This window comes from Hypanus sabinus, chromosome 4, assembly GCF_030144855.1.
Source record: "Hypanus sabinus isolate sHypSab1 chromosome 4, sHypSab1.hap1, whole genome shotgun sequence".
Classification (NCBI taxonomy): Eukaryota; Metazoa; Chordata; class Chondrichthyes; order Myliobatiformes; family Dasyatidae; genus Hypanus; species Hypanus sabinus.
This window is the reverse complement of record NC_082709.1, coordinates 17319485-17340640: the sequence shown is the minus strand read 5'-3', so window position 1 is coordinate 17340640 and position 21156 is coordinate 17319485. Positions and strand designations below refer to the sequence as shown.

Here is a 21156-nt window from a genome sequence, read left to right as displayed (position 1 = left end):
CACACTATCCCTTGAAATTAGGTTTTTATTTTGAATTTCATGATATTGACTAACCACTGTGAACCAGGTCAAATATATTTAAACAAACAGAAGTGACCAACATTGAGAGGAAAAAAACAAAACCATCTGCTTACCAAACCAAAGTTCAATGCACTCAGAATGGAATGGTTAATATCACTTTATTAATGAGGGAGCGCAGATGGGTAACTGAACGCATGAAATAAAGAAGAGTATCCAGGTTCCAAACTCCAGAAGGACTTAAAACCTTTAAATTGTACTTGAACAATTGTTTCATGTTCCTCTCTGCTATGTGGCTGTTACTGTAAGTTATTTCATTTATAACCAATTGCACTTTTCTTTTTAGAAATAATGTACTTTAACCCTTTGCTTTTATAAACTTTGATATTAAATTTCTGCAGATTATATAATTCTTGGAGTACATAGTCAGCATGGCTCCAATTTTAACTCATAATTCTGAAGTGACTGCCAGTGAAAGGAGTGACAATAAAGAGTAAGTATTTTCTGTTTTCTGAATAAACTGGTAAAAATATCCAAAGTCATGAAGTGGTGAAAATCTGAACTATAAAGCTGTTTATTCTGACAAATGCAAATTAATGTAATATGTAACACAGGAATTGAACATTATGAGCTAGATGTTTTTTCAATTATTTTAGAAATAGGATTGTGCAAGTGAAGAATCCTCATCTGGCATCAATGCCTGAAGATTATCTTTATCATTTTGATCTGGGAACACAAACACACAATCTACAAGCAATGTTTGGAGATGTAAAGGTAGGAAGTTTTTTGGAGAGCAAAGAATAAAGCTAAATCCAAACAAAAGCCTGCATTTCTTTCACGGCGATCTTTTAAGGAATGAAAAAATGAATAATGATTAAAGAAATTCAGAGATTAAATTTAGTGGACAAAGTAATGTGAAAGAAATAAATATTGCATATAATAAATGTGACCCCCCCCCCTCACCTTACAACTCCTCCCTCGGAGTGTCTGACACCCTGAGCCAATAGGCTGGTCCTGGACTTATTTCCACTTGGCATGATTAACTTATTATTATTTAATTATTTATTGTTTTACATTGCCATATTTCTTCACTATTCTTGGTTGGTGCGGCTGTAACGAAACCCAATTTCCCTCAGGATCATTAAAGTATGTCTGTCTGTCTTTTATCGAGATTGCTAAAAATCTCTAATTCTGTATTGAGTTCATTACCCTTGCATGCCAACATTTCTTGCCTTATTCCATGCAGATTTTGCAGCCTTTGAAATAGAAATGGAAAGGCATAGATATAACTGTAAACCATCTGCCCACTGCCTTGTTATAAGTAAATTTATTTTAAAATTGTAATGGCCTACGTAGATTAAATCACAGAAAGCACAAAATTTACTTTTATGTAATAGTTCATTCATCTTCCTTTATGGTTGCTTAATTCAAATCACCAGTTAATTGCACAGAATTTTGTCCAATGTCCAATTTATGTTACTTGATTCAAATTATTAAACGATCATTTTTAGTTGAATGCTCAAATGACAACTCTAAAGCATGTGCAGTCTGCTCCTCAAGTTCTACGATTGACATGGTATATCCATTTCTGTTTCCCTCCAGTCCTCTAAATTACCCAGTGCCTATTCCTAACTAACATTATGAAAATTCTCTGTCAGGAGGACCTCTGCTTGTTCACAGGGCTGTAAGTGTGATTCAGAGGATGAATATAAATGTGTTTATATCAAGAAATGTACCACAGGAGGGTACTGCAGTGTCAGCTCAAGCCTAATTTCTGAATTAGACTTGAGTTTACACTAAAGACAAAATAGAGCAGTTCTAAAGGAGGGACACGGGTATTACAAACCATCGAAAGTGGCAGAGGAAGTTGAGAGAATAGTTTGCAGAATATTTCAGATCCTAGCATTCATAAATAAAAATGGTTATTACAATTGGGGAAGTTATATTGAACTTTTACATAATACTAGTTCAGTCTTGACTTGTTCATTGCATTCAATCCTTCCATGACATAATACTTCTAAAGACTTTGAGAGGAAAGCATTATGATTATGTATATCAAACAAATATTTTGCATCTGTCATTACTCAGAAGATGTAGATTAAGGAAACCAGGGCCATGATGAATGTATGGAAAATAGAATTTCACAGCAGTAATGATAAAGCACTGGAAAATCAAGGAGATCCAGACATATCCTAACAACCCTCCACAATTTTCAAGCTGGTATTTCATGGTTCTAAGAAAGGAGTTTATGTGTGGATGTGTTAATGATCATTTTCCAAAAATCTCTAGATTCTGGACCATTCCTGATGTTTTCAAAAACAACAAATGTATTGGGACCAATTCTTTTCACATTATATCAGTGATTTGGATGACGGAATTGATGGCTTTGTGGCCAAGTTTGCAGATGATACAGAGATAGGTGGAGAGGCAGTTAGTCTTGAGAAAGAGAGAGTCTGCAGAAAGACTTGGACAGATTGGGAGAATGTGCAAAGAAGTGACATATGGAATATAGTGTAGGGAAGTGTATGGCAATGCACTTTGATAGAAGGAATAAAGGCACAGACTATTTTTGAAACAGGGAGAAAATTCAAAAATCAGAGGTGCAAAGGGACCTGGGATTCCTAGTACAGGAGTCCAAAAGGTTAACTTGCAGGTCTGTCTGTCTGTCTGTCTGTCTATCTATCTATTTATTTATTTATTTGGGTTGGTTGCAAGGAAGGGAACTGCATTGTTAGCATTCATTTTAAGAGGACTAGAATATAAGAGCAAGGATGTGATGCTGATACTTTATAAGGCATTGGTCAGACCACACTTGGAGTATTGTGAGCAGTTTTGGGCCCCATGTCTAAGGTGCTGGCTTTGGAGAAGGTCCAGAGGAGGTTCACAAGAATGATTCTGGCAATGAAATAGTTAACATATGAAGAGCATTTGTTGGCTCTGGGCTTGTACTCGCTGGAGTTTAGAAGAGTGAGGGAGGATCTTATTGAAACCTATCGCATATTGGAAGGGCTAGACAGAGTAAATGTGGAGAAGATGTTTCCTATAGTGGGTGAGTCTAGGACCAGAGGCACAGCCTCAGAATAGAGGGACTTCCATGTAGAATAGAGATGAGAAGAATTTTTTTTCACCAGAGTTTGGTGAATCTGTGGAATTCATTGCTATGAGTTCTGTGGAGGACAAGCCATTGGGTATATTTAAAGTAGAGATTGATCAGTACTTGGTTAGCCAGGGTGTCAAAGGTTATGGGGAGAAGGCAGGAGAGTGAAGTTGAGAGGGAAAGTAAATCAGCAATGATGGAATGGCAGAGCAGACTTGATGGGCTGAATGGCCTAACTCTGTTCCTATGTCTTATGGTATTATGTAACATGGCTATTTCATAAATAAGGAAAAGAAGTGACAAGAAACTCTGGACCTGCCAGCCTAACATCTTTTGTTGACAAAATGTTGGAATCCATCAAAAAGCACATGTTAACAGTATACTTAAATTGGTGAATTAAGGTCAATAGAGTTCTAAGAAGGGGGTGGTGTGTGTTTTTGAAGGTGTAATTCAACAGGCTACAAAAAAGGAAACCATCAGTATGACATAGCTACATTTCAAACAGACATTTGAAAAGACACCACACAAATGTTAAATAAAAAGAGTATAAGGGTCTGAAGCTAACATATTAGCATGGAGAGAACACAAAACCCATTTGCTTCTGTGTCAGCAGACTGCTGGTGAGGAGGCACGGGTGTACACTTAAAAAAATGAACTTTTTGAGGAAGTTATATGTACTGTTAAAGCATGACATTATTTAAATTATGACACTTAAAGTCTAAAATGTAACCTTGTATCTTTCAGTTTGCTTGTGTTGGTGGCAGTGCAAATCGAATGAGAACTTTTGCACAGTTTATGCACATGGAACTTGGATTAAATGGCAATGGGAGTAACATTCTGGATATTTGCGCAGGAACAGACAGATATAGTATGTACAAGGCTGGTCCTGTATTGGCCGTAAGTGTAAGTATATAGTACATTACAGACAGATTGTGCTGGTGAATTTTCTTGCTGTTTCTAGCATTCTGTGGTTGTAAAATGCAAACAATTCCCTTCAATAAAGAAATACTTCCTGCCAAAATTCTATGTTCAAGCAGCTCCTTCCATATTTGCTCTTGGTTTCTGCCATTTTCCAAGAAACATCAAATTACCACTTACCTCATTGAAGGGTCATCGACTTGAAACATTAGCCTGCTTCTCTTTCCATAGATGCTGTACAACCTGCTGATTATTTCAGAAGGATTTGAATTGACTTTACTTTTTACATCCTTCACATACATGAGGGATAAAAATCTTCACGTTACATCTCCATCTGAATGTGCAAAGTGCAAATTAGTAGTTTGGAATAAATAGTATAGCAAACAGAATTTGTAATTATACAGTAAGATATACACCCAAACAGACAATATAGCTTAGAAATACAATTGTGTCAATGTGAATTAATCATTCTGAAGGCCTGGTGGAAGAAGCTGTTAAGTTTAATTGTCATTCAACCATACAATGTATACAGCTAAACAAAACAGTGTTCCTCGGGGCCAAGGTAAAAAAAACACAGTACATGCAGTCATTCACAGCACATAGCACATATAGTTATGATAGCACATACAGTCACAAACATAATATTAGCCAAAGTCCTTGAGTGGCCTGAAGATTGATCCAACATTTTTTGCCTTTATTTCAGATTTCTAGTAATTGAAGTTTTAAAAAAAATTTTGAATCTCTGGCCTTACACGAATAGATTAAAGTAGGAGCCGGTGATAAAGAATGAAAGGCATTTTCTGCAGATAATTCAGCTATTTATATCGATTTCAGCTGATGGTGTCACAGAGTTATAAATAAATAATGATGTAGCTTGTGCGATCAATTTTCAGGCAAAAATTGTATTGAAAGAAGATATCCAGAATTCATTTATTCCCCAAATTAAATTATTTTTCAGCAATGCTCTATGGCTTAAAATTAAATAGTAAAACAGGCTGAATTTTTTGAAGCAGAAAATTGATTAGTTTGCAACACAGAAACTTTTCTGAATCAGAATCAGGTTAAATATCACCTGCCTATGAAATCAAATTTGTTAGCTTTGTGTCAGCAGTATGTTGCAATAAATAATAATAGAGAAAAACAACTGTGAATTACAGTAAGTAAAATATACATATATAATAGTTAAATTAAAAAAGTAGGCATCGGAACTAACCACACTGAAAGGAATCTTTTGCTCAAACTATGGTGGTGTTATCCCTGTGGTAATATCAGAGCCCCTAATTTAACAGGGCTGAAGGGTGCAGTAGAACTTAGGGCCACAACTCCTGCAGATCATGGTCTTAGAACCTATGAGTCCTGGGTTTGGGAACATCTGAAAAGAGCTCAGTGTTTTGGATCATTAGCATTGAGAATCCAGAAACAGGGACCACGTGTCCTTCGAATTGGGAAGAGTGGAATATGAGGAACTGTCAAAAACCTGGTAGAAAAATGCCTTTTGCATAAGGTTGGAAAATAAATGTAGTGTAGTTGTTGTAGAATTTCCAATACAAGTTAAACATTTTCTTCACAGCAGAGTTTAAAGTATATTTTGTTTCAAGTTGATTTCTGATTTAACTTTTAGTATACAGTGGAGTTTTAAAACATGTTTCACCATAGATAGTTGTTGATTTTGTTCTCAAGAGTAAGTTTTAAAATCATGAATAAATCAAATTTGGAAATTTATTAATGAAATAAAATGTGATTAAAACTATGATTTATGATTTTCCTTTAGCCAAGGTATCAAAACTATAATTGAATATTTTTTTGCTCTTTGCTTGTTGTTTAACCATTTTCTTTGAACATTAGAACTTTGGGCTTTTGCTCGTGCAAAACAAACTTAAAAAGCATACTAAATAACTAGATTCGGTCATCACCATCTCATGGTGACCAAACATTTAAATTGTATAGTGTCAAAATGAATGTCCGCAGGGCCAGCTCTGCTGTTAAGTACTGACACAATTATTTGCAAAAATTGCAACATGAATTGTGATTTTGTGCTTAAGAATTATGATTTAATATGACATAAAAAATACCCACACAAAGATGTTACCTGACTGGCTGATTATTTCCACAATTTCTGATCAAGTTTTTAGATTTGTCATAGGCAGCCCTTGTATCTAATGACCGGATGAACACAGGAACAATTACCACTCTACGGCTCACAACGGAATATCATCTTAGGTGTTTCTTTATCAGGCATCCAAACAACATGAATAGCTGAACTCAATCATCTCTTTACCATCATTGCTATAATGCAAGCGCAATTGCCCTCGGGAGACCAACACCTGTATCATTTGCCTCTGAACAGTTTTGTGACCTTTCTGAGGCAACCTAGGTGGAAGTGAATTTATTTTTAGATGTGTGTCTCTACAATATTTTGTATAGCTCTGTATTTGTGAAATACTGTACATTCAGCAAAACAATAGGCTAAGATAAAACTGTATGTATTCAACAAGTCAAGGTCACCGTGTGTGCAGAACCATGGATACTTTATGGAGCTTAGTGAACAGATCACCCAGCTCAAGACAAATTTAGGAACAGGCTTTCATGCAAACAGCAAAATTCACTACCTCATACAGTATTAGAACTAATGAGTGAGGCTACAGGTCGTGGTTGTAAATTACACAGAATGGTTCTTTATAATGGGGGAAGATCACTTTTGAAATTAAACTTCCAATGGAGTGCTATATCAAGTGTAGAAGTACATACCTACTGATAACACCTTATCAAAGCTGCAGCCTGTTATGAAGTGTCTTACAAGACTCTTATCTCACATGCAGCTTTCCAAGACAAAAATTTTTTTTGATCATGCAATGGAAAAACGCTTTTAAAAAATCCATGGCTCTTTTTTTTTGTCACATTAGGTACAGCCACTCCTCTAATCCTTAAAATAAACTTTTCATCTGATGTAATGTCTTTGTGCTTTCCCCATTAACACTACTAATAGATGTAATCTGCTACTGGCCACTAATCCTCTCTAATAAATTAATATTGTGTCTCTCTTGTATCATCAAGGTGTGTTATTAACAGTTTAACTACAGGCAACTGTTGGATAAGGTTTTCCAGACCAGATTGGTACAAAATAATGCCTTTTTTAAATTAATAATGAGGTCAGTGATACCCAAAGTAATGTAAATTGGATTTTGTTTTTCTCATAGCATGGAATGGGTGCGCCATCGATATCAATCATGCTGCATGAACTCATTAAGTTACTTCACCATGCCAAGTGTTGTGATGTCACTTTCATACGTCTGGGAACATCAGGTGGTATAGGTAAGTCAAGAAAATCTGAAGCTCTCTGTCTCTTCCTCTCCAATTAAATTCCAAAAAGGAATGTAAGGAGCTCATATGTGTCCAGCAGGACCTCAGCCAACCAAATAAACAATAAGCACACTCTAGATAGATGTGTGTATTACCAAAGTGATCAATGTCAAAATCTAGTCAATGTAATATTGACTAGAATATGAAAGCAAGGATATAATGGTGAGGCCTTACTTGGAGTATCGTGAGCAGTTTTGCACCCCTTATTTAAGACAGGATGTGCTGACATTGGAGAGGGTTCAGAGGAGATTCACAAAAATTATTGCAAGATTGAAAGGCTTATCATTTGAGGAGCATCTGACAGCTCTGAGCCTGTACTCATAGGAATTCAGAAGAATGAAAGGGGATCTTATTGAAATCTATTGAATGTTGAAAGGCCCCAATAATGTGGCGAGGATGTTTCCTATGGTGGGGGAGTCTAGGAACAGAGAAAACAGCCTCAGAATAGAGGGATGTCCATTTAGAATGGAGATGAGGAAGAATTTCCTCAGCAAGAGATTGATGAATCTGTGGTATTTGTTGTCACAGGTGGCTGCGGAGGCCAGATCATTGAGTATATTTAAGGCAGAGGTTGATAGATTCTTGATTAGTCAAGGCATGAAAAGTTAGATAGAGAAGACGGGAGATTGGGGCCGACGGCGAAGAAGGATCATCCTTGATGAAATAGCAGAGAAGACTTGGTGGGCCAAATTGCCTAATTCTGCTCCTATATTTCATGGTCCATGGTCTAAATAGACCTCTGTGCTTTTTTTGTTCATTTGTCTTCTTTCTTAATATTTAATCTGATGTCATATCATCTGTAGAAATTAGTTTGGTTTCCATTTATAAAACCATAGAACATTACAGCACAGTACAGGCCCTTCAGCCCTCCATGTTGTGCCGACCCATATAATCCTTTAAAAAATGTATTAAACCCACACTACCCCAAAATCCTCCATTTTTCTTTCATCCATGTGCCTGTCCGAGAGGCTCTTAAATACCCCTAATGTTTTAGCCTCCACCACCATCCTTGGCAAGTCATTCCAGGCACTCACAACCCTCTGTGTAAAAAAATCTTACCCCTGTTGTCTCCTCTAAACTTCCCTCCTTTAATTTTGTACATATGCCCTCTGGTGTTTGCTGTTGGTTCCCTGGGAAACAGGTACTGACTATCCATCCTATCTATGCCTCTCATAATCTTGTAGACCTCTACCAAGTCCCCTCTCATTCTTCTATGCTCCAAAGAGAAAAGTCCCAGCTTTGCTAACCTTGCTTCATATGACTTGTTCTCCAAACTAGGCAACATCCTGGTAAATCTCCTCTGCACCCTCTCCACAGATTCCACATCCTTCCTATAATGAGGTGACCAGAATTGAACACAATACTCTAAGTGCGGTCTCACCAGAGATTTGTAGAGTTGCAACATGACCTCTCTACTCTTGAGCTCAACCCCCCTGTTAATGAAGCCTAGCATCCCTTCTTAACTACCCTATCAACTTTCACAGCGACCTTGAGGGATGTATGGATTTGAACCCCAAAGTCCCTTTGTTCATCCACACTCCTAAGTAACTGATCATTAATCCTGTACTCAGTCTTCTGTACTCATCTTATATCTGAAGATATCCGGCTTTACCTCCACACCATCATAGAAAATGATAGCTTATATCTTTTGCTATCATTACAACCTCTGCAGCCTCATCACTGTCTTTTATTTCTTAGCTACTATATAAAGTTAAACCAGCCAATTTACATCATTGATAATCTTAATACTTTCAAGGAACTTTATGCCCACATGCTCACCATTTTCTCAAGTAATGGCTTCTAATCTATCTCACAAACAGTACTTTCTCATTCATGAGAATGAAAGGGTTTTAACTAAGAGGACCATGTGATAGCTCTGGGTCAGTACTCACTGGAGTTTAGAAGAATGAGGGGGGATCTCATTGTAATCTATCAAATATTGAAAGGCCTAGATAGAGAGGACATGAAAAGGCTATTTTATATAGTGGGAGAGTCCAGGATCATCAGGCTCCTATTCAGAATAGAAACACGTCCCTTCAGAAAAGAGATAATGGGAATTTCTTTCAACAGAGGGTGGTGAATCTATGGACCTCATTGCCACAAATGACTGTGGAGGCTAAGTCACTAAGAATATATAAGGTGGAGGCTGATAGGTCCTTGATAAGTAAGGTGTCAAAGGTTACAGAGAGAAGGCTGGAGAATGGGGTTGAGAGGGATAATAAATCAGCCACGATGGAATGGTGGAGCAGACACAAAAGGCCAAAAGGCCTAATTCTTCTCTTGTACCTGTGGTGAACTACATGTACCTGTCTAGACACGCCCCCCCCACTGACTGTTCCTGTGGCTCCTCCCACAGACCCCTGTATAAAGGCGATTAGAGGCACTGCTCCTCCCTCAGTCTCCAGGATGCTGTGTGGTGGTCTCTTGCTGCTGACGGTGCTTTCTTCCAGCTAATAAAAGCCAATCTCGACTCACGTCTCCAAGAGTTATTGATGGTGCACTAGTACCATGTGGTCTTCATAAAATCTCAGCCATTTACTGCTGGAACCTCATCCATGGGCATTTTTTAATACTTGTTCCAAGGCTCTCTTGTCTTCCATAAACGTCAGCTCATCTCAACAATACATGATACGAAACTAAATGTCCCAGTGAAATGTAGGTATCAACACTTCTACATACACAGAAAAGCCATCACTGCACTCTAAAGTGAAGAGGAATACATTAATTGTTGAAGAGGCAAAAAGCATAATCAAATATAAAACAGCATACAATCATTTTTTTTATTTCAAGGGCAAGCACTGACAATCAACTCATAAGAATGTCTAGTTGTCTTGAAAATAGTTCACTGCATTTCAGTCCTCTGGGCAAGAAAGCAGGCTTATTTTGAGTTTTTGGTATGTATTTTTTACTTTTAAAAGTTGTAACAAAAGATATAAAAGCACTTTATAAAATTATCTATAGTAGTTACTGATTAGATGAAACACAAAAGATCAGTATGTAGTTAGAAATAGTAATTTTGGAAGGCTAATGAAATGTCTATTTTGAATTATAAATGCCAGGAAACTTTAATATAACTTTGCAGAACTTAGTTGAAACAGCATGTGGAGTACTGTATGAAACAAACATGTTGGAAAAGTTGAAAAGTCTCAAAGGATATTCAACCAGGTAAAACGATGCTGTGATAAATGTGGAACTGGGTAGAACATCACTAGACAAAAACACTTCTATTGTAAAAGGTGTAGACACACATGAGATTTACTCCAAAGCATGAACACAAAGTGTTGGAAACACTCAGCCTCTCAGGCAGCATCAAGAGAAAGTAAAACATTCAAAATTTCAGTTGAAACCCTTTTGTCAGAATGAAGATTTTTCCACTTGGACAGACTGAGATGAAAAAGCCAATAGTTACTATGCTTTCAAAATGTTCTCATACTGCCAGCTATGTAAAAAAAAATCCTCTAAAATGTACGAATTTAACAGGATATAGGAAGAGACTGTTAAGTCTTTTGATCAAAGTAGAACAGGGTTGTGAAAGTTCAATAAAGATATATGTATTGCTCAGTAATGCCAGAAGAAATACTGAGAAACAGAATTATCTTTTAAATTTTAGACTCATGTCTGAGAAAAATTGCTTTGAGAAACTAACCTGACATTTGGGAAAACAGATGTGATTTATTATGCAGCAGAAATCAGGGAAGCATAAAGTCACCTGTGAGACAACAGGAAGCAATGTGAATGCAGTATACACATCTAAGCCAGTATCTAGGGATGACAGAGAAAGTTTTAAACTAAACCTAAAGAAACTTCAAGGCCATGAGTTTCTGGCTGGAAAGGAAAAAGCCACAATAGCTTCCTGCATTTCTTAAAATACGTAACAAAGGATGTAAGAGCTAGGATTTTAAAAAATGGCAGAGGATTTTGCACCAACCTTCACAAAATTTGCTATATCTATTGGCAAACCAAGAATCCAGTAAGTATGAGCAACTGAAAAAAATTATTAAAAGTTGATGAGACTGAAAGCTGATAAATCCCATGGACCTGATATTCTATAACCCAGAGTTTTATAAGATGTAGCTTTAAAGACAGGTCCTTACTATTCACCATGTGTTTATGCAGAAGCAAAACTTCAATCTAATAACAATAAAATTATATCACTTACTCTGATGCTGGTCACAGTGAGTAGGTCAATGCCAAATATATAAATTGTCTTTGGAATATGGAACAAAGTATTGGAGCACCTATGGACTGACTCTAAAGGAGCCTTTCATTCTGATGAAGCCATTGAGAAGAGGGGCACATTGTCCTGGCCAAACTATAGAGGGGGATATTATTACAGATTCTGGGATCTGAGAATGAGAATAATGCTGAGATATGAGAGGTCATCTACAAATATACAGAGGTCATCTGCTCAGCTAGGTAGAGATGACAGACAGAGTAGTGCAAAGCTCCTCTTGTGGGAAGTTGGAAAACAGGGAGAGCTCCAGTGCCCTTGACAATACAACTGCAAGAAATGCATCCAGCTGCAGTTTCTAACAAACCATGTTAAGGAGTTGGAGCTCAAAATGGATAAACTCCGGATCATTCGGGAGGCTAAGGGGGTGATAGATGGGATATAGAGAGAGATAGTTACACCCAAGGCAGGACACAGGAAACTCGGTGACAACCCGGAAGGGGAAAGGGATTAAGGAGCCATGGTGGAGTACCCATATGACCATCCCCCTCAACAAATGGTATATAACTTTGGATACTGTCTGGGGGATGACCTAAAAGAGGAAAGTGACAGTGATGGTACTCTGTGGCAGTAGTCTCTGGTACTGAGACTACTTCTATGACTCAGAGGGGAAGGGGGAAGAAGAGACACACTATGGAGATTCATTAGTTAGGGGAATGGACAGGAAGTTCAGTGAGCAAGAACAAGATTCCAGATGGTATGTTGCCACCTGGGTGCCAGGATCCGGGACATTTCAGATTGAGTCAGCATTCTTAAGTGGGAGAGGGAACAGCTAGGAGACCTGTCCATATAGGTACCAATGACTTGAGTAGGACAAGTGATGAGGTTCTGCATAGGGAGTCCAGGGAGTTAAGTGCTAAGTTAAAGGGCAGGACTTCCAGGATTGTTACCTGTGCCAAGTTCTAGTGAGTCTAGAACTAAGAAGATTATTCAGTTTAATATGTCGCTAAGGAGTTAGTGTAGGAGGGAGGACATAAGCTTTTTAGATCATTGAGCTCTCTTCAGAGAAGGTGGGACCTGTACAGAAGGGACGGTTTGCACCTGAACTGGAGGGGTACTAATATCCTAGCAGGAAGATTTGTTAATGCTGTATGGTGCGGTTTAAACTGGAGTTGCAGGGGAATGGGAACTAGAGTGCCAGAACAGTTAGTGGAGAGATTGTGGAGACCTTAGACAAAGTGAGGAATCAGAAGATTGAGCACAGTGTGAAAAAATTGAAAAGGGTGAATACAGGACTGAAGGTGTTGTTTGTATCTGCATGCGAACAGAATATTGAATAAGGTAGCTGAGCTCGCAGCACAGTTGCACGTTGACAGGTATGATGTTTTAGGCATCATGGAATCATAGCTGAAAGATTATAGCTGGGAGCTTAAGGTCCAAGGATACACACTGCATCGAAAGGACAAGCAGGAGGGCAGAGGAAGCGGTGTAGCTCTGTTGGTAAAAACTGAAATCAAATCATTAGAAAGAGGTGACGTAGAGTCAGAAGGTGTTGTATCATCATGGATAGAGTTAAGGAACTGCAAGGGTAAAAAGACCCTAATGGAAGTTGTATACAGACCCCCAAACAGAAGTAAGGATGTTGTCTACAAATTACAATGGGAGATAGAAAACACATGCCATAAGGGCAATGTTACAATAGATAGGGGACCTTCAACGTACGGGTAGATTGGGAAAATCAGGATGGTGCTGCATTCCAGGAATGGGAATTTCTAGAATGCTTTCGAGATGGCTTTTTAGAGCAGCTCAAGGTTGAGTCCATGAGAGGATCAGCCATTCTGAAATAGGTGTTGTGCAATGAACCAGAATTGATTAGACAGCTTCAGGTAAAAGAACCCTTATAATGAAATTTACCCTGAAATTTGAGAAGGTGAAACTGAATCAGATTTATCAGTATTATAGTTGAGTAAAGGGAATTACAAAAGCATGAGAGAGAGAGAGGAGTTGGTCAGAATTTATTGGAAAAGAACACTGGCAGGCATGACAGCAGAGCAGCAATGGCAGGAATTTCTGGAAGCAATTTGGAAGTCATAGGATATATACATCCCAAAGAGGAAGAAGTATTCTGAAGAAAAGATGACACAACCATGGTTAACAAGAGAAGTCAACACAAAAGCCATTGAGAGGGCATGTAATAGAGCAATGATTAGTGGGAAGTTAGAGAATTAAATACCAACAGAAGGCAACTAAAAAAGTAATTGAGAAGTTAAAGAGGAAGTATGAAAGTAAGTTAGCCAATAATATTAAAGAGGATACCAAAAGTTTCTTCAGATGCATAAAATGTAAAAGAGGGGCGAGAATGGATATTGGACTGCTGGAAAAAGATGCTGGAGGGGTAGTAATGGGGGACAAGGAAATAGCAGATGAACTGAATAAGTATTTTGCATCAGTCTTCATAGTGGAAGACACTAGCAGTGTGGTGGAAGTTCCAGGTGTCAGGGGCATTAAGTGTATGAAGTTACCATAAGTAGAGAGAAGGTTCTTGGGAAACTGAAAGGTCTGAAGGTAGATAAGTAATCTGGACCAGATGGTGTACACTCCAGAGTTTGTGAAGAGGTGGCTGAAGAGATCATGGTGGCATTAGTAATCATCTTTCAAGAATCACTAGATGGTCCTGGGTAATTGCAAATGTCACTCCACTTTCAAGATGGGAGAGAAGCAGAAGAAAGGAAACTGAAGGCCAGTTAGTCTGACCTCAGTGGTTGGGAAGATGCTGGGGTTGATTACTAAGGATGAGTTCTCAGGGTACTTGGAGGCACATGATAAAATATGCCATAGTCAGCACGGTTTCCTTAAGAGAAAATCTTGCCTGACAAATCTGTTGGAATTCTTTGAAGAAATAACAAGCAGGATAGACAAAGGAGAATCAGATGATGTTGTGTACTTGGATTTTCAGAAGACCTTTGACAAGGTGCTACACTAGAGGATGCTTAACTAGCTATGAGTCCATAGTTTTACAGGAAAGATTCTGGCATGGATAAAGCAGTGGCTTATAGGCAGGAAGCAAAGAGTGGGAATAAAAGGAGCCTTTTCTGACTGGCTGCTAGTGACTAGTGGTGTTCCACACAGTTCTGTATTAGGACCGATACTCTTTACGTTGTATGCCAATGATTTGGATGAAGGAATTGATGGTTTTATTGCAAAATTTGCAGACTATATGAAGGTAGCTAGAGGGGCAGGTAGTTTTGAGAAAGTAGAAACATTATGGAAGATTTAGATTAGGAGAATGGACGAAGAAATAGAAGATGGAATACAGTGTTGGGAAGTGTACGGTCATGCATGTTGGTAGAAGTGAAAGGGTTGACTATTTTCTACAAAAAAACTGAGGTGAAACAGGACTTGGGAGTCCTTGTGCAGGATTCCCTAATGGTTAATTTGTAGGTTGAGTTTGTGGTGAGGTAGGTAAATGCAATGTTAGCATTTATTTCAAGAGGACTAGAATTTAAAAAGCAAGGATGTAATGTTGAGACTTTATAAAGCACAGGTAAGATCTCACTTGGAGTATTTCAGCAGGTTTTGCTCCTTATCTTAGGAAGGATGTGGTGAAACTGGAGAGGGTTCCAAGGAGGGTCACAAAGATGATTCCAGGATTGAATGGCTTTACATATGAAGAGCGTTTGATGGCTCTGGGCCTGTATTCATTAGAATTCAGAAGAATGAGGACTGCCCTCATTGAAACTTATCAAATGGTGAAAGGCCTTGACAGAGTGGATGTGGAGAGGATATTTCCTATGCTGTGAGAGTCTAAGGCCAGAAGTCTCAGCTTCAGAAAGAGGGACATCATTTTCGAATGGAGATTAGGAGGAACTTCTTTAGCCAAGAGGTGGTGAATCTGTGGAATTCTTTGCCACAGGCAGCTGTGGAAGCCAAATCTTTCTGTATATTTAAGACAGTATATGTTGATAGATACTTGATTGGTCAGGGTATGATAAGATATGAGGAGAAAGCAGGATGTCTCCTGCTGAGAGAAAAATTGGATCAGCCATCAGAGCAGATTCAATGGGCCAGATGACCTAATTCTTCTCCTGTACTCTATGGTTTTATGGTCTAACTGTTAGGAAACTGAGAAGTTTAGAGGAACAGAAGTGTCTTGGAATGTACATCCATAAGTCACTAAAGTGAACAGGACAAGTTACTAGCAAAAAGAAATGTATTATTTTATTAGATGTGGCACAGAATAAAAGAACAGGGAGGTTTTGCACATATTTTACAAAACATCGTTTAGGCCTAGGATTTGCAGCCTGGGGCTTACGGACTCCTTGCTCAATGGTGTTAGTCCATGATATAAACTGGCTATAAAAGATTGGATTTAGGCCAAAGCTGGAGTACTGCAAAGAGGTCTTGTCATCATAATACAGAAAAGGTTTGATTACACATCAAAACTATCATCAGGACAGTAGATCTTTTTCTAAAAAGTTATAAGCTGGTTCTCTTGGCATAAAGGAAAGTGACCTAAGATTTAAAAAAGGAATATAAAATTATAAGAGGAATGAATGGCTGGAAAAAAATCTTAGTTGAGAGTACAATATCCAACGGGTATAATTTTAAATGGTTTAATAATTGGAAGACATGTTGTCACTCAATGATAAATGGGGTTCTAGAACTCATATAAAGAAAATGATCATGAATTCTGCTGCACCTGAATTCGCTACATTTCCAAATGCACCTCATACCATAGACTACAGATGAAGAACTAGAAAATGGCTGTATACGTACTCTTGAGATAGTCCTGACTCATGGGCTAAATGGCTTCCTTCTCTGCTGTAGATTTCTAGCACTCCATGATCATCTGACTAAGGCAAATATTATTGATTATATGCTGGCTGTTCAAAGGAAATTTGTGACAGAAATTCAAAATTGATATATGTAAAATATGAAAATTCAATCACCAGTTTTGAATGTTATAATTTTCAGGAAAGAAGCAAAGAAAACAGATTTTCATTTGTTTCACCTTTCACTTTATATGAGCACAAAGACAGCATAAATGGAATTCTGCAATTAGTACATACATTTGAGTATATTATTGAAAACTGTGGATAAATGCCACAACTTGGAACTATATTATTAGTCGCCATGTTTTTGAGAGGGCACAAATGCCCTTAAAATAAACTATTACATTTTTTAGACATTAAGGACAGGACAAAGTTTAATTATTCTGCTCTTATTTTGAACCATAATTTTCAAATGTGGAAGAATTGCCAGTTATATTTTTTATATTTAGAGCGATTCAATTAATCATTGATAATGACAATCAAATATTTATAACATTTTTAAATACATGTTTAACTAAAGAAATTTTGTATTAAAGGAAGACAGAAAATAACAGTAAGTTGACTACTGTAATATTATTTGGTTGACAGACAAAGCATGATTTGTTAAGAGATAGTTTACCTTGCAAAACATGAGAATAAGGCTAAGCTCATAGCATGGAGCTTCTGAAGATTAGAAACAGCTAACAGAAACCATCTTTTCTCTGAGATATCTTCCTATTTAGAGAGGCTTGACATACAGTGCAAATTTAAATTGTTATAATGTGACACAATGATGTCCCCTCTTGAAATATTAAATGCACTATATGACATTTTGTTGGAGAATTAATGTATTTCGGCAGGTCTGGATCCTGGAACTGTGGTTATAACAGGTACAGCAGTAGATTCATTATTACAGCCTCAGTTTGAACAAGTGGTTCTGGGAAAAGTAATTACTCGAAGCACCGAACTGGACAGGGAACTGGCACAAGAGTTATTGAACTGTGGCAAAGAGATCGCCGAGTATCCTATTATCATTGGAAACACCATGTGCACACAAGATTTTTATGAAGGTACGTTAAAAATATGTTGGGCTTTGGAAACCTGTAATATCAAACAAATTCTGATAACTTGGTATTCTGCCTGTACAAAAATCCCTATACGAGGGTACTTCTTCATCTGGCTTATCAGGTGATATTTCCCACACACCACCAAGACTCACCAGCCCATTTCCTGCACTCTTTTTCAACTTACTGAGTTCATTCAAAAGATCATGGCACTATTTAGAAACATCTTTTTAAAGTAAATTTATAATATCTTGGCAACAGATTTGCTCAGATTTCCAGCATCTGCCAATTTTATCTTGCTTATAATGCCTTGGACTACTTTTTTGGAAATAACAAAAATAGGCTGCAAAATCTGCCAGTCCCACTCCATTTCTGGTGGTGCCAGATTGTTGGAGCTTCACTTTGTCAGGGAACAAATTCTACCTTAAATAGAAAGGATGAATCAAGCTTGTTTCAGCTAAGACCCTCTCCACATGCTCCATGTATCTCAACACTAATCTGGACCAGATGCAGAAGGCAGACTGGGCTTAAACCCTGTATTTGGCAGGTGTTCATTTGGACAAAATGGGGTCTCAGAAGATCAAGACCCAAGAGCAACAAACAGGGCTGACTGGTAGGTCCATTGTTTTTTTTTTCCTTTTCTTGCCCTATTTAAATAACCTCTTCATATATTGACTCTAATCTGTCTCTCCTTGGACAGTCCCTTTCCATCAATATCCAGGACATTTTAGTCAGAGTCATACAGCATGGAAATGGGTATTTCATCGCAATTTGTTGATGCAAACAAAGTCTAAGCAAGTACAAATTGCATGTTTGACCATACCTTCTAAATCGTTCTTAACTATGTGCCCATCAAAATGTCTTTTAAATGCTATTGTACCTGTTTTAACCACTTTCACTAGCATGCGCTCTACTATTTTGTTAATTTCTGAGTCTCCGCCCTCACCAGCTCATTTTCACTCCCTCCTTTACTCTCTCTCTCTCCTTTTGATCCAATTCCAATCCTATTGTTGTGCCCTTTTGTGCACCTACTACCTGCCTATTTCAAGCACCATATCTCATCCCCAATGTGCTTTTATCTGCCTTTCAATAGGGCTTTAATAGGTACACTTAAAGTCAGAGAAATGTATACAATATATATCCTGAAATTCTTTTTCTTCGCAAACATCCTTGAAAACAGAGGACTGCCCCAAAGAGTGAATGACAAAGCCCCAAAGCTCCTGCTTTTTTTTTCAGGATAGGAGGACCTAAAACTAGGGTTTAAAGCAAAAGAGGAAATATCTAAAGGGAACCCAAGATATGAGCTATTCATACAGAGCGTGGTTGGTATGCAGTATATGCTGCCAGAGGATGTGGTGGAGGTATATACAACATCTTAACCTATAAATACCATGCAGGCAGGTACATGGGTTGGCATGATTTAGAGGGAAATGAGCCAAATGCAGGTGAATGGGACTAATGTAGGTGAATGTAGGAAGGCACCTTTGTTGGCATGGACGAGTTAGGCTGAAATGTCTATATTTAGTATAATTTTATGACTATAGCATATTCTCAAGTCCATGCTCAACAGTAATATTTCATCTGATGTCCCATGTATCACTTCAAGCAAAATATTAACCACATGCACAATGATTATAATTTCCTTTTGTTTGCTGCAGGGCAAGGACGTTTGGATGGTGCTTTATGTTCATTTTCAAATGATGAGAAGGTGGAGTATTTGAAAAAGGCCTATAGAGCTGGTGTTAAAAACATTGAAATGGAGTCCACTGTCTTTGCTGCAATGTGCCACAGTTGTGATCTAAAAGGTACGAGAGTTGTAAGCGCAGGAAAAGCTGGCATGTTTTTGATTGTTACTTAAGGAAGTAGAATAAACTTGACACTGTAGAAATTAGAAGAATATCATATTTAAATTTTTGTAGATCTTCATATTTGATGTTTAATTTTTTACATTTTAACTTATTAAAAATCTCGTCTTCTATTGTCTACTTTTTCCTCAATCCCATGCCAATAACCAATTAAATTGAGGTATCTATTTATTCAAATTTGTACAAAATGATTGTTTCATCTAAAATTTCACATGTAGCTTACAGAAATAAGCTTGTCTGTATACTTTATTTTCTTGTGAGCATCAATCTTTGGAAAGCGAGATTTAAGTCAAAAGAGAAATTTGATTGGAAAGACTAGAAAAAAATATGAAACTCAACCTTGGAGAAGAGGGAGAGAAAGAAACCTTAATGCATACTAACATTCAAAGCAAATTTATACTTACTAAAAATAACAAATTAGATTGGTTCTTACACAACTGGACCATTAAATTTTACCTCAAAACCGTTATTGCCGTAACCATGAAGATAGAGTTTTAGTTGCACTCAGGTGTGCTATAGGCAGGAAGTTGATTGAATTCAGAATCAGAATCAGATTTATTATCACCAGCATGTGCCGTGAAATTGGTTAACTTAGCAGCAACAGTTCAATGCAATACATGATAATATAGAAATGAATAAATAAATAACTCAAACAATTACAGTCAGTATATATGTATTGAATAGATTAAAAATAGTGCAAAAACAGAAATAATATAGATTAGAAAAAGAGTTTTTGCCCTCCACTTGTTTCCCATTGAGCAGCAGTTGTTTGATTCATCCAGAGTGTCAAGGCGCATGGCTCATTCAATACTACAGCATTACTGCGATCCCTGGTTTCATGCAAATTATATTAAAACATTATAAAACTTTAAAAAATAATGAGCTTTCATTATTATTACCTTCCATGCTCCTTTGAAGCTGAAATAAGAAATATTCATGTGTCAAGCTGCACTAAAGTTAAAGATTTACATGTAATTTTAAAAGTTTTTATTGAACACTTTTTTTCTACATTCAGAATATTTCTGCTGGCTAAAGTTTAGGGTTGTATTACATCAACAGTAGAATTATTCAAAAGCACATGACATTCATGCCAACCAAGTGAAAAGTGTTCGCAGATTAACCTTCGTGCCACATTCCCAGTACAAATTAGTTAAACATATTCATATATTTATACACACGATATATAACACATCGGCAGAGAAACAAACTGGAATTTTGACAAAAGACATTTTACTGTAAACACCAAAACAGCTGTGGAAATGCCAGAGGCCAGGCAGAGGGAAAGCCGCTTTCTTCTGAAGGTCACTGTGACACATAACAGATTGCGGAGCCCTTGCCTGCCAGAACATTTTTCCAAAAGATTGCTGCTAAAATCAACAACAGTTTTTCTTCCACTTCTTAGAGTGGTGCTGAAGTCTGTTGCATCGGAGTCAGCCCCTACTCCAGAAGATATTTCTTCACAATATTCCCTGATACTTCATTGCTACTTTTACAGGATACTTCCATCACCGTCATTGTCCTGAATTACAAGCTTCCTAGCGTGTACCAGAGTACTATTTACTCAAATGGCTCAAGTTCACTACAAAGTTGCAAAACTTTGGAAACAGCTGATTACTTAATCAATAAATTCCATTTCCACTTTTTAGAAATACCATAAGGTCAACAATTTAAAAGCAAGATGCATATTACTATTCTTTTTCTTTTAGCTGCTATTGTGTGTGTGACCTTATTAAATCGGCTTGATGGTGACCAGATTACATCTCCACACGAAGTGTTACTGGAGTACCAAAAGCGTCCACAGAAAATAGTATCAATGTTCATCAAGAAACAGCTTGGGCTGTTAAAATAGAAT

General features: G+C 37.5%; 2 protein-coding genes across 3 annotated transcripts in view; one reads left to right on the top strand and one right to left on the bottom strand.

The window, feature by feature from the left end:
• Positions 1–449: 449 nt before the first annotated feature.
• On the top strand, positions 450–21153 carry upp2 (uridine phosphorylase 2). Its single transcript, XM_059966506.1, has 7 exons — positions 450–511; positions 675–792; positions 3860–4018; positions 7231–7345; positions 17236–17445; positions 19098–19244; positions 21011–21153. Exons 1-7 carry the CDS (start codon positions 450–452, stop codon positions 21151–21153), a joined length of 954 nt encoding a protein of 317 aa, XP_059822489.1.
• LOC132392526 (coiled-coil domain-containing protein 148-like) overlaps positions 21010–21156 on the bottom strand; it is a 101844-nt gene continuing 101697 nt past the window's right edge. For both annotated transcript variants that reach the window (XM_059966504.1, XM_059966505.1), the window contains one exon: positions 21010–21141. The gene's annotated coding sequence lies outside the window, so the exon portion shown is untranslated. The remainder of the gene's footprint in view (positions 21142–21156) is intronic.